The sequence below is a fragment of the Palaemon carinicauda genome, chromosome 31, assembly GCF_036898095.1.
Source record: "Palaemon carinicauda isolate YSFRI2023 chromosome 31, ASM3689809v2, whole genome shotgun sequence".
NCBI classification, from domain to species: domain Eukaryota; kingdom Metazoa; phylum Arthropoda; class Malacostraca; order Decapoda; family Palaemonidae; genus Palaemon; species Palaemon carinicauda.
The window spans coordinates 70,953,327-70,967,487 of record NC_090755.1 but is presented as its reverse complement, the minus strand read 5'-3'; the positions used below and the strand labels follow the sequence as shown (position 1 = coordinate 70,967,487).

Here is a 14,161-nt window from a genome sequence, read left to right as displayed (position 1 = left end):
CACATATGTGTGTGTATATATATATATATATATATATATATATATATATATATATATATATATATATATATATATATATATATATGTGTGTGTGTGTGTGTGTGTATATCATATATATATATATATATATATATATATATATATATATATATATATATACTGTATATACTGTATATATATTTAAATGTGTATATATATACATATATAAATATATATGTATATATATACATATATATTTACTTGAGATGGTAATTAACATATATGTAGCATACGGTACAGGATTCATTTAATTATGAACACGAGTAATTCAAGCAGCTATTTTCTGTAGAGAAAATTCGAGAATTCGGTTTACGAATAAAGCTTTCGTCCTGAAAGAAAAGAAATTACAATGTTTGATAAGTGTCTATTGGAGTACGTTTTACCTTAAGTACGTATTAAGCAGACAATCGTATGTAGTAATTTATGAAAAAGGTTGGCAGAATTAATTGTTGTTTATTGACCGACAGTTTAGTGATACATTTGGTTCCATCAGTCGGTTATCAGATTGGCTTTTAGCTTCGAAGTGTGCTTTAAAGAGAACTAGTTATTTATTTCTAAAATATATGACATTATTTAGTTGTATACTCCAGATAACTCGGCTATACTCTTAACACATAAGTGCTCAAAATATGGTAAAAGATGCTTGATATTCGTAGGGCATACAAAATATTCACACAGGAAATACTTTGATGGTATACATGGATATGAAGTGATATTTTTTCCGATGATTTTAAACTCTATAATGCTTGGTAAACATTGTAAGAGTTATTACGAGCTTGGTTAGGTCACCCTTTTCAAGGCAATCCTTTGCGAAGATACCATAAACATGCGCAATCCATGGCACCCAAGGGTTAAAACAGAAACTTCTTCATGCGGTTTCTTTGGTGGTAGGTCCATTGTGATAAAAGTAAAAAAAGAGACAAACACTAGGTGAAGATAAACAGGCCAAGGCCATGCAGGTAAAGAAACAAAGATTTTCATGTTCGATGGCTTATCCGAATATTTTTCAACATTGTGAAACGATATTTACGAATCTGGGGGTCTTTTTCGTATCATCTTTTCTCGATCGATGGCATTGGAATGAATTTGGAACCTTCGTACCTGAATTGACTCCTTTGCGTGATACCACAACAGAAATAATGAATCCAAATGTCGTACGGAGCAGGCAAGGCAGATAACTCTGAAAGTTACAAGCTAAAACAGAGGGACAATGTTAACATAATGACGATTGGGAATGGGCACTCCAACTAAAACGGCATTGGAAAGATTGTTTCGTCGTCTTGACACTAGATGGCAATAGCACGTCACTTCCTGAAAACAGAACAGCAGTTGGGACACAGTTCGGAATAGCAGCAGCAGCTTTTACCATTGTTATCTCAATGCAGTGTGTGTTCAGCAAAAAAAAAATCTGATTATGAAGGAAGAGAGCCTCGGAATTTTTCTTTAGCAAATGTCTTTTTTTTTTCACCCAAAAGCGTTCTTGCAATAACTTCAATATGCTGTTCTACATATGATGGTCACATTTTTACAAATGGACTACATTTACATTTCAGATATATCTGACCTACATTTTTTTTTTTTTTACCAGAACCTGTTAAGCTACAAATAAAATTGGATAATATGTTAGCAATGTACAATATACAGAATCACAAAGTACACATACTGATTGAAATCTCAAACACACACTTGTAAAAAGGCTGTCATACACATACTTATTAAATATGGATCACAATAGTTCCTTTTGACTAATTTCTTGACATATAAATCTTCTATAATTTCATCTAGTGGAAAAGTGTCATTATAAAAAGTTATTGGATATACTCATACTGTACACTTATATTTAACTATTATAATTATAACATTCATGAATCAACGCATATAGTACTTCTATAATAGTGAATTATCCATACTAAAGAATCTTACAAATAATGATCATTAAGAATAATGAGTTTTTCACTGAATTATCCTGTAATTTGATAGACAATATAACAAATATATTTTCAAAATGGATCAGTTTTAAGAACAGTCGTCTCTACTACTATACAATCCGTAGAACAACGTCATTTAAAAAAAAAAAAAAAAGTATGAACATCTTTCCACAAAAAAAAACTTGCCATATGAACCTCAGATTTTTCTACTTTCTAATATCATTCACTCCATTAAGAAACTTAGAAGGGAAAATCCTCGCTCACCTGATCCTTTTTCACACTCACTTATTATACTTGCGAAAACACCCCGCTATTAATCCCGCCTCCCCCACTCGCAAGGGGTCTTACCAATGAGATCCCATTCTCCGTTCTTGATGAAATCGCTCAGGTCACCACCGTCCTCTGACTGAAGTTGCAGATCCAGCTGAAATGTTAGGGAACATTTTAGTTGTTTGTTGGTCATTGGGGTGTCCCCCCTGTGCCATAGTCAATATAGGTGGGTCAACTTTGTTTTTGCATTAGATTGTACATAATTAGGAGCTTTATGTGGTTTGCAATTTTCTTGATTTTGATGGCCTTATTACTATTTCATGGGTGTATATTCTTCAGAAATTCTATGAATTATAAATGACCTAGATCTTTAAACATCTAGAGACTGGAGTACAAACATACTCTCGTCTGTTATATACACAATATTACTATTAGATTGATCAAGATGCAAATACATGTTAAAAAAAGATTAATTAATTTTGTTTACTTCTAACCTACTTCGAACAATCCTGTATGTTAGTAGGCCTACATTTATTATGAAAAATATTCTGCAGGCATCGTCTTCAGTCCTATAAGAATTTTTGTAATAGTTGAATAAAATACTGTATAATCGCACCAAATACTTATTCCTCTTTTCGATAGATTTTTCAATGTCTACTTTCAATTTAGGTGTTGAAAACGTAATTTTAATCCATAGGCATATAGCTTACATCAGGATACGAAAAAAAGTGGACTATTTATTATGAGTTTAACTTGCACCGGTATCTAATTACTTTTGTAAAGTCTAGTGTGAAGTTATTTTGAATTAAGTTCCTTGAAAATTTGGCAAAATTTGTTATTTGGGAAATTTTGCTTTTTTTTTCCTGCTTTAAAAACATTTCTATAAATCAGAGAAAACTTACATAAATATAGAAGTTGTGGAGATATAACAAAAGAGTTAAATACCTATTTGTATATCCCTCTTTTCTTAAAAACTGAAAATACTTGAATTTTGAATGAAATTCAGTCAGAGCAGATGTACATTCAACAAAATGCATTTTCGTATGGTAGACATGAGACCATCCTAACAATATTATCAAATATGTAATTATAAGATGATTTCGTTTCATAGTATACAAACAACAATATATATTGATATATTTTTGGGGAGGTGGGGGTTGGGGTCTGAGATTATCATCCAGTACCTGCCATCCAGAATAAGTCCACGATCCGAATTTCATCTTGCACCGTTGGTCATCGAACGGAAACCACGTGATATCTATTTTGCAAGTGGACTTGAATATGCCAGGCGGGATGTACAGGCAATTACCGTTGGACGACACAACCACTTTCGTTGGATAGGTACCGTCGAAACCCTCGTCGGCGCTGTTGGTGTTGTTATTGGGGTTAGTAAGGGGTAGGTGGCAGGCTTCAAAGGTCTAAAAGAAGATTTTGGTTAATTCATCAGTTGCCTGATGCAATATTAAGACATCCCTGGCATTTTTAGAGTTATGTAGTGTTGTAAAGATGCCTGTGCGATAAAATGTAAGATGTTGGACAGTAAGAAATTTACTTATGTTCTATGAAAAGTGCTTGAATTATTGTGTATGATAAGAAGCTTATTTGTATTCGGAGCTGTAAAAAATCTTTAGCTCAAACTAATCAATTACTATTTTATTTATCAATGACCACTTTTTAGGTGATGAAAATTTTCTTGTTCACTTATTATACATTTTATCTTATATGGATTACATTTTCAAAATTCATAATAGATAATCTAAAGACTAGCTCCTTGCTAGAATACAGTATTAAATTTAATAATTAGGTATATATTTAACTAATTTGATCAAAAGATATGTAAAGAAAGCTCTTCTAAGGGAGCCCCTCAATCACCCTATTTTCACAAGTCTCCAATATCTCTACCTGAATATATCCATCTGATCTGGGTGATTGAGGCTTCTCCCTTGTAGTGTTTTTCATTAATAAAAGTACAGTCATCGGTAAAAATTAATGTCCGTTACTAAAAAGTGTTTTACTTATATTTGCATGTGTTTGAAGTAATTCAATATAGTAAAATGTGCGTAAGTATAAATTTGATCTCTAGTAATTAAGTATAAAATGTGCGTAAGTATAAATTTGATCTCTAGTAATTAAGTATAAATTTGATCTCTAGTGATATTGTGTATGGGTTTCGTGTTGTATTTGTAGGGATTGTAGTTAAGATATAATATCGTGAACCTCTCACAGAAATTGACAGATATAAGGAAGGTTCTCTAGGAATACATTTATGTTAATATGGTTAGAAATGTAAATGAAAACAAAGCAAATCAAAATATAATTTCCATTTGTTAGAGGCAATCTGTTATTTTCACGCAATAAATCGTTTTTATGCACATGCTTTCAATATGAATGATTTTTATTACCTGTTGAATCTCTTCATCGTAACTAATTACCCTCATTCTGAAATCATCTAGAGATGTTCTTGGTTTACACCTGAGATTTTAAAAAGTTCAGAAGATATACATTTACTGTAACTGATTTTTTCTTTATTCTTTTAGACCAGTGTTTCCCAACCTTTTTTAAATGATTACCCCCAAATTTTATTTCCAACTAATCAATTACCCCATTGAACATATACCCGGTAACATCGAATGTTTTTGTGCAGCCACCTGATTAACCGTATGGATCATGTAGCCCGGACCAAATTGTTGTACAGCAATGTTAAAATTATTGAGCTTTCCTATAAAAAAAATATTGCAGATTTTGTGTATGAATTATGGCAATAATTATGGGAAAGTGAATAACTCAATTTCCGAACATCTTGATTACCCCAAAAATATGGGTCCATTACCCCACTTGGGTAATTTACCCTAGGGTTGGGAAACACTATTTTAGACCTTTCGATATTGGAGAACCGTTTTCTTAGTACGTGTTATTTTTTTTAGAGAAAGACACATTTTATTTTCCGGAAATATAAAATAACGAATATGATACCCTCGATAAACATCTTTTTAAAGCAAAAGATAGAATATTAACTTTTGATAACATTGTTGGGAATTAAAGAAAATACGATTTAAGTCTTACATATAAACTTAAAACACTTTAACAAAAGTGCAGCACGGGTAGTCAAAGTATGCGTTTTATGAGCACATTCTGGCCAATGATAACCTCTCAACACTGAAAGCAAATTCATCCCGCATAATAGCTTTCAGCCCAATTAACCTCATAATTAATTTCGTTAAACTAATTATTGCAGCAGACTGTTCTCCATTTTACATAAATGTAATAATCCATTATTGTAGTGAGACTGAGAGTCCTTCCCCCCCCCCCTCGTTACTTTTTGTTAGTTGTTAGTAGCCAAAAAAATCGTTAGTCATCAAAACTTATTAGAACTAAGCAAGTCCTTTTGGTAATAGATTAATGAATACCATTGGTTAGGCTAATATCTTGCTCGTTTTATGGACCAAGAGAGAGACGGAGAGAGACCATTGCCATCAGTTGAAAATCGCAATCTCTCTCCCGCTTTCTCTATCTCCTTGTAGTGTTTCCTGACCTGCCATGCATTGTATGTCCATGACCCGAACTTCAGTGTGCACCTCTGAGTATCGAAGGGAAACCATGTTATATCGATTTTGCAACTGCTGATAAAGATCCCGGGCGGTTGAAAAGACATAAATCCCGAGCTATTCACTTCCACGTTCACTTGGTAGGTGCTGTCAAAACGTTCGTCGGCACTAGAAAGTCATGGGTGTTTCTTAGTAAAATCCTATGGGTAGTGGGGGAAACGTATGGGATCTTAGGGGAAATGGATGTGATCTTATGTAAAATTGATGGGATAGAAGGGGAAAATGGTGGAATCTTGAGTAGAATTTATGTAATAGAAGGAGAAACTGATGGGATCTTATGGGAAATGGATGGAATAGAAGGAGGAAGTTATGGAATATTATGGGAAATGGAAGGAATCTTGAGTAAAATTATGAAATAGAAGGGGAAACTGATGGATCTTTGGGGAAATAAAGGGAATCTTGAGTAAAATGATGGAATAGAAGGGGAAACTAATGTCTTGCGATATTTCAAATATGAAATATCATGACAGCTTATTATTTCCTAGATTTTTTATTTTTACATCCTTATGAGTTGTTTAATTCTTTTACCCATTTGTACTAATTGCTTTACTTCACTGAAGCCTTAGTGGTTGGCTCAAACTTATATTTTCATGATATTTTGTAAAAATTTGTGTTTATCCCATGTTTGGTTGCAATAATTTTGCCCGTTTGTTGGGGTATGCGGTGAGAAAGTATTTCTTGTGTTAATTTTTTCAGTAATATTATGAGTGATTACTATTTGAAAGATTACGTATGCAATTGATTGCTCATGTGGGTCGTTAGTAACTTTGTGTGTGCGGGTTGCAAGGCATTTTATTTTATTTTTTTCTCATAAAGTATATACTTTTAGTTATTTAGAAATAAGATTTTAAATTAAAAAAATATTTAAAGGTTATTCGTAAGATTTTTTTTTTTTTTTTTTTTTATAAAATTTGAGTAATAAGGACTATTTCTTTATTGATTTCCTTCTCAAAAGGAAATATGGGTAGACATTTTCTTCGATAACTTAATCTAGTCGAATAAGTGAAACTATTCACCCTTTTCACTGCGTAATTACTGGGAAAGTTTGCAATTTTAATCTTAATGTATGATGATTTATTTTCGATAATGGAGAAGGAATATGCAAAAAAAGTTTCTTGGAGAAATAATACCGTTGAATATGAATTTGATGTATGGGCTATTGTATTTTTTAAACATTTTTACATTTTTTGCTATTTTTTTTTTTCAAGCATTTGTGTGATATTGCTCTGATAAGATTGTCAAAACCTAGACTTTATCTGAAAACATTATTTCATCCATTTTTCGTTAAATTGTTAGCATGCGTGATTTGTCTTTGGAAGAGGAAGTGCTGGAATGTTTAGAGTTGTATACAGTATATTAAATAGATAGGATTCTGGATGAAGTAAAACTGACATGCCTCGCCAGTATATGAAAAGATACTCAGGTAAATAATTCCACAAGTTAATGGGTAAAAGCATATTGCATATGGTATGGAACCATATATTTTAAAGAAATCCATTTTTCTTTTTCATAGAAAGCATTTTCTGTACAAGGCTATTCACTTTAATAAGACCCGTACTGTTCTTTTGATTGATTGCTAGATATTTGGGTCAAGACCAAAGGCCAATGAGATGGTCTAGACCTGAAGTGAAACCATAAAAGCAGACATATCTCATCTGACATCTTTCACGACCGAGTTACATTGAGCTTATGTCACTGGTATCGTAGTAAGGTGGCAAAACTTCCCTCTAGGGACCCAAAAAGATAGTTCGCGACATAGTTCACTGAGTAAAAGAAATATTCTTATCAAAGTACGATATTTCGCTTGGAAGCTGCTGCATATCAATGGGCCTGTGATCATTTTAGCATCGTGATGTCAGCGAATAACTCTTTTATTAGTATAGTCCACTTGGCAATTCAAAATTGCAATCAGGATGCCTGAAAACTTTAAATCATTCATTCATAATTGCAACATGCATTCCATAATTAGCACTGGGTACATGAAATCACAGCAGAATATATATGTTTCGCAAATGAGAAGACTTTATCTTTCGTCTTGCGCGTTGAATAAGAATGAAATTCTCCCAGAAAGGAATATGTATATAAGAAAGCTAAGAGAAGCACTCCCGCGTCAAGAGATTTAAGACCCTCACCTATTGAGATGCAAGGCATCACAAGGACCAAGAGCGGAAGATGATAGTGTAAGAGATAAATGGTAATGTCTTCGTGCTGGATACTATCATCGATTGACTCGTTTATTATGTCGTTCGTTTTCATAGATTTTGTCGTAAATCAGTTTGCTTTTATTCCTCTTTTTCTATGTCTGCTTTGTTTTCAGTAACCCACTTCAAGTTCAGCTTCTTATTTTTTATAAAGCTCACTGTTTCGAAAGTAGCTATTTAATATTTTAATATTGTTTTGAAAAAATATAGTTTTTGAATATTCATATAACATATAAATATTAGATTTTTACTGTTTTAAGTGAACTACATTAAAATTAGTATAAGACATTATATAACAGTACAAATGATTTGCATTTCAATATAAATTTCATGTGGTTTTGGTAATTATAGTTTTATGGGGGAACTTCACTAGTGAAGGGCAATGTACTATAATAGGAGTGTATGACGTTATATGTCTTTGTTTGGAGTAGAACTGCAATATTTAGTATCAAAAGTATGCGGCATTAATTTGACCTAGTAAGAAATAGTGAGTTTTGGGAAAACTATTGCTGTTAACTGATCATTTTTAGGTTAGTATCACATCATATTCATAATAGTTTTCTTGTCTTCTTCTTTAAGATTGAAGTGCAATATGCCCTCAGCTGTCTGTAAGGGCTTTATAGTGAATATTCTCAGTAGCTTTAAATGGAGGCATCGGAATTTCGTTAAAAATCCAAGACGCTCGAATGGTCAAATAAAGCGTCGTTAGTTGCTTCATTCCACCGTGTTTTTAAATAAAATGCTAGAATCTTGATTTACTTTTGAAGGTATTATTTAAAACCCGACCCAGATGTCAGTGTCAGTGTATAGCTGAACTCTCTTTAGAATACAACGCTAACCAAATGCATCTTGTCAGTTTCTTTGCTTAAACAGATACCACTTTGATATTGACAGCATGATACGACGCCTAAGGTTTTTTTTTGTGGGTCAAATGTTATGTGCTTTGAGGTAAATGAACCTGTAATAAATTGTTTTAAACCCTTTGATATTAGGAGATTTTCCCTAAATCTTAAATTTTTATCAGTGTGAGCCGCATTTTCTCGTATGCGAGGGAAGGAATTACCGTAGGCTTTAGTGATGTTGAAAAGTCAGTAGCCTAAAGCCAGGCTGACACTTTCACGAATTTGTGGCACGCGTGAACTCGTCGTGAATTGGCGTGAAGTATTCGTAAATCCGTCGTGACATCGTGGCATGTCGTGACGAGAATTTTGAAATGTTCAAAATTCTGGTCACGACAAAATTTCGTGACCAGATCGTGAACTATGCGCCAACTGTTCGTGAACTCGTCGGAACTATGCGGGAAGTGCGCAAACTATGCACAAACTATACGTGAACTCGTCGTGAACTCGTCGTGCCAGTTTGTGTCAATGTGGACAGGTCAGCTGTAATTCTGAGGTATTTTTTTTTTTTTTTCCAGTTCGTGCCACAAAATGTCACGACTTGCCGACAAATTCGTGGCAAAAAGTCGTGCAAGTGTCTGGGTACCCTAAATGTCTGGGGCCATGAAGTTTGCAGCACCATACCCCATAGTGATACAATTAAAAAGGGAGTGTGAATTAAATCACTTATTGTTTGGATTTTTATTGTGCGCTTATATGGGGTTGAAGAAGGGAAAAGATATCTTATTTGCTTAAGGAGAGAAAGCTACCATGATATTTAATTGGCTGAGGTAGCTGGAGAATGCATAGTTAAATTTAGTTCGGAAGACTAGGTACTAGTGAACGAATACTAATAGGCTATGTTAGTTCGAGAAATGTAAAAGATTGAATGTTTTTATTTAGTGAATGTACAGTATATTGGCTAATTCAGAAGTTCAAATTTGCAGCCAATGTTTTTATGTTGAACAGGCTGACATGAGTCTCGTTTTCATAGTTTATGACATATCTACTTTAAAATTGTAACTGGTCATAAGATATTTATATTCTTTATTCATTACTTGTCATATGTAGTTTATTCATTTCCTTATTTCCTTTCATCACTAGGTTATTTTCCCTTTTGGAGCTCTATGGCTTATAGCATCCTGATTTTCCAACTAGGGTTGTATTTTAGGTAGTAATAATAATAATAAATATACGAATGGAAAATAACGAGAAAGACGGAAAGTTTTCTTTTGAGTGTAAATTTTGAATAAGTGCCTTTGTTAGTTTGATCTAGAGAGTATCAAATGTAAAAGTAAGGCGGGAAAAGAGTTTGTGTAATAATTATTGTGGAAATATGTCATTGAAGGCAAGAATCCTTGCGACGATGGTTCTGTGTGAAGGCGGCAAACCGGAGTATCTATATGTAGCAACTAAAGAAGTGAAAGTATTTTTCACTGACGACCCATGCACCATTTATCCAATAAAGTAGGAATGTAGAAGCGACCTTTTATTCCACCACGTTAGGAGGAACGAGTTTCACTTTTACGAAGGCATGGGTAATTTCGTTTGGAATGAATTAATCCTTACGTCAAATGTTCGGCAGTTTATTGTTTCTAGAAGGAAGATCGGGCACGTTTTCTCCTAGATATGAGTAAGCATCCCAAGAGAGAGACTTGTATGGTTAGGGTAATGCGTAAAATTGTTGCCCTAGGGAGAACATTAAAGGGTTTACTATTTGAAGAAAATTACAGGGGTCCATTTCAGGGTACCTTTGGCTTCCCAGCGCTCGCTAAATTCCATTCAAGTTGCAGTTTCTAGATCGTAAAAAACACGTCGTAATTGTTAGTGAAATGTTTGTGTTCAGTGACACTTTCCTTTGTAGCTTACTTTTGAATCTCCGTTTTGCAAATTCTTATTTTCAATAATGTAGTTTTAGATCTGATGCATATTTCATTTATCATGTTTTTTTCTGGATTATTTAAATACTTTACAAGACAGTATTACATTGTATCCCTCTCTCTGGTTAGGGCTCATTTTCCTTTGACAACACATACACCGAATAGTCTGGCCTACTCTTTCCACATTCTCCACAGTTCTCATACGCTTGACAACAATAAGATTTCCGAACAATTCTTCACTCAAGAGGTCAACTACTGCACTATAATTGTTCAGTGGCTACTTTCCTCTTGGTAAGGGTAGAAGAGACTCTCTAGCTATGGTAAGCAGGGAGAAGGACACTCCAAAATTAAACCATTGTTGTCTAGTCTTGGGTAGTGGCATAGCCTCTGTACCATGGCCTTTCACAGTATTGGGGTAGAGTTCTCTTGTTTGAGGGTACACTCGGGCTCACTGTTTTATCTTATTTTCGTTTTTCTTGTTATTTTGAAGTATTTAGTTTACAGTATATACTGTATATGAAAGATTTATATTAATATTACTCTTAAACTTATAGGATCCTGCTTTTCCAACTAGGGTTGTAGCTTAGCAAGTAATAATAATAATATTAATAATAATAATAATGATAATAATAATAATAATAATAATAATAATAATAATAATAATAATAATAATAATAATAATAACTGGTTCATGGACGCTTTCGTGTGTGATTACCTAAATTTTAGTGATTTCAGCAATTTTTACTCTATTAATTCATCTAAGGAAACTATTTTTCTTCTGAAGACTATTTTTTTAATATTTTACCATTGGAATGGGTTGGTTCCATAATATGTTAGTTAGCGGTCCATAACAGGTGTTCTGAGATAACGTAGCTCCTTGCATGTGAATAATATATAAATACAGTAGCACCCCTGTTTACGAGTAACTTTGATTACGAGCAAATCAGTATACGAGCGTACAAATTCACATTGGTTTCGAGCATTGTATCGTTATGCGAGCAGAGATTTAGCGCCATATATGTATTTTTTGCAGACAAGTACTACGGAGACTAACATGAAATCAGTCACTCGGTGCCCATAAGACACTAACCCAGTGTTCACGCTGTGTTCATATTTTTTTTTCTTTACTTCATTTTCTTGCCATTTTAAAGAAAAAACAAAACCAGTCTTCTCTTGGTGGGTTCCTTGTCAAAATTGAATGTTAGAGTGTAAAAAGAAGAGGACCAAGGGTCCATTAAGTGTAGATTAAGTGATTTAGTTAGTGATAATGAACATCCTTCAGGAGAGAGAACTCTCAATATTTTACCAGAACTGCTGGGGGGGTGGGTGGGGGAGATTCTCCATACACGCAGTAATCTCATCCTCCTCCTCCACCTCACACCAGCCACGACTCACAAACGTAAAGTCAATTATGTATATTTTTAACTTACCGTAATTATTATTTATCATTTCGAAGATAAGGAGTTATAGATTGTAAAATCATTAATTCTGTAGAGCTAATTTGTGTATTTATGGACTTGTGGAACGCATCATGTGAATTGCGTTAATTTATTAAGGGAAAATTTGTTTTCGAATACGAGTATTTGAGGTTGTGAGCTTACTCCCAGAACGAATGAAACTAAAAAACCGAGGAATTAGTGTGTGTGTGTAAATATATATATATATATATATATATATATATATATATATATATATATATATATATATATATATATATATATATATATATTGTACATATATAACACTTTCTGAGTTGGGATAACTAAACATGTTGAAAGGGTTTACGTGTCTCCATGATCAGCAAAGCTTTGCTAGTCAGGGCCACCCATACGAGGTTAGTTTGCTGTGGGCAATCAAATGAAAATCTCCCATAACCACCAATCCGCACTGGCCATTGTGGTGATGAAAACCGGCTAAACGTCAGGAATAAATTGACGTGTCTGAGGCCTTTGTGCCGCAGTGGACTAGAAAATGCTGCAATTTATATATATATATATATATATATATATATATATATATATATATATATATATATATATATATACATATATATATATATATATATATATATATATATATATATATATATATATATATATATATATGTGATATGATTTTTGTTGGTAAGATATATATAGGGTTATATAAATGCTATGTTGGACACTTTTGCCGCAGTCTTTACGTAGAATTTGAAAAAAAGATAAGCTTTGTTTGCAAAACAATATATAATATAATTTATATTCAATTATCTTCAGGCGTCTGTGGGCTGAATTTTTTATTCAGTCATTTGGTTTAGTAATATAGTGATAAGATATCTTTGTTGATGATTGTAACCCATATAATGAATCAATGAAAACACATTTCTAAATATAGATATGTAACGGTGGTTTGTTGTTGTCCCATGGACTGGTAATTTTGTTTTACAATGGAGATTATTATCGCATCTGATATCTGAAGAGTTGAGCCTTATTTGATATCTGATATAAGAAAAATACTGATCTCTTTTCGCGATGTAAAAGAAAATAATGAGTAAATGGGAAATATTTTTCGACGAATGTCAGATTTTTTATGTTTTTCGTCTCATTTAAAAGTGTTCCATCGGCAGCTTTTGACGTAGTTATTCATACGAAGGCGGGCGGAAGTTGTCGCAGAAATGAATGGTCAATCAGCCAATCAATGGATGTTTCCGTGGAACACTTTTCAAATGGGTAATTAGGCGTATCGTTTATAAAAAATCGACGTTTCATCAATTCGTTTGGACGCCAGATATTGTAGAATGCTACGTAAAGGATTTTTTATATACTTTTGAGCTAATGCTGATTGGATGATTGACACGTGTCGTTGGCTAAGAATGGATGTGAGCATTTTGTTTCACGGGAAAAAGGAAGATTGTTTGCCTCGGGAATCTTTAAGGATGAAAAAATGGCTTGGATAATGTGGCTAAAAAAAACAAACTCTTTTAATATATCTTTTTAATGGTTTTGATTGTAAAATATGGTTTTGTTCTGTCTCACTGTTTAGTAAACAATATTTTTCATATCCGAGATTTCTTTTTATAGGGTTAAGCTTAAGAGAAGTGTGTGTGTGTGTGTGTGTGTGTGTGTGTGTGTATGTGTGTGTGTGTGTATATATATATATATATATATATATATATATATATATATATATATATATATATATATATATATATATATATATATACACACACACACATTGTATATTGGACAGCAGAACACTACAACAGTAGGATGATCCTTTTCTATGGGTAAACACTTACTAGTTTGTAACTGTTTGGTTTGGCAAGAGCCTGTATCTGGCGTAGGCAATCTACAACATCATCTGTTTGTTTTTAATCTTCAG

General features: G+C 33.1%; 1 protein-coding gene across 21 annotated transcripts in view; it reads right to left on the bottom strand.

The window, feature by feature from the left end:
• LOC137624516 (neuronal acetylcholine receptor subunit alpha-7-like) overlaps positions 1 to 14,161 on the bottom strand; it is a 486,639-nt gene that overhangs the window by 110,937 nt on the left and 361,541 nt on the right. For all 21 annotated transcript variants that reach the window (XM_068355370.1, XM_068355368.1, XM_068355373.1 and 18 more), the window contains 2 exons: positions 3,422 to 3,602; positions 2,316 to 2,391 (listed from right to left, as the gene is read on the bottom strand). In XM_068355370.1, coding sequence (XP_068211471.1) covers positions 2,316 to 2,391; positions 3,422 to 3,602 — 257 coding nt within the window. The remainder of the gene's footprint in view (positions 1 to 2,315; positions 2,392 to 3,421; positions 3,603 to 14,161) is intronic.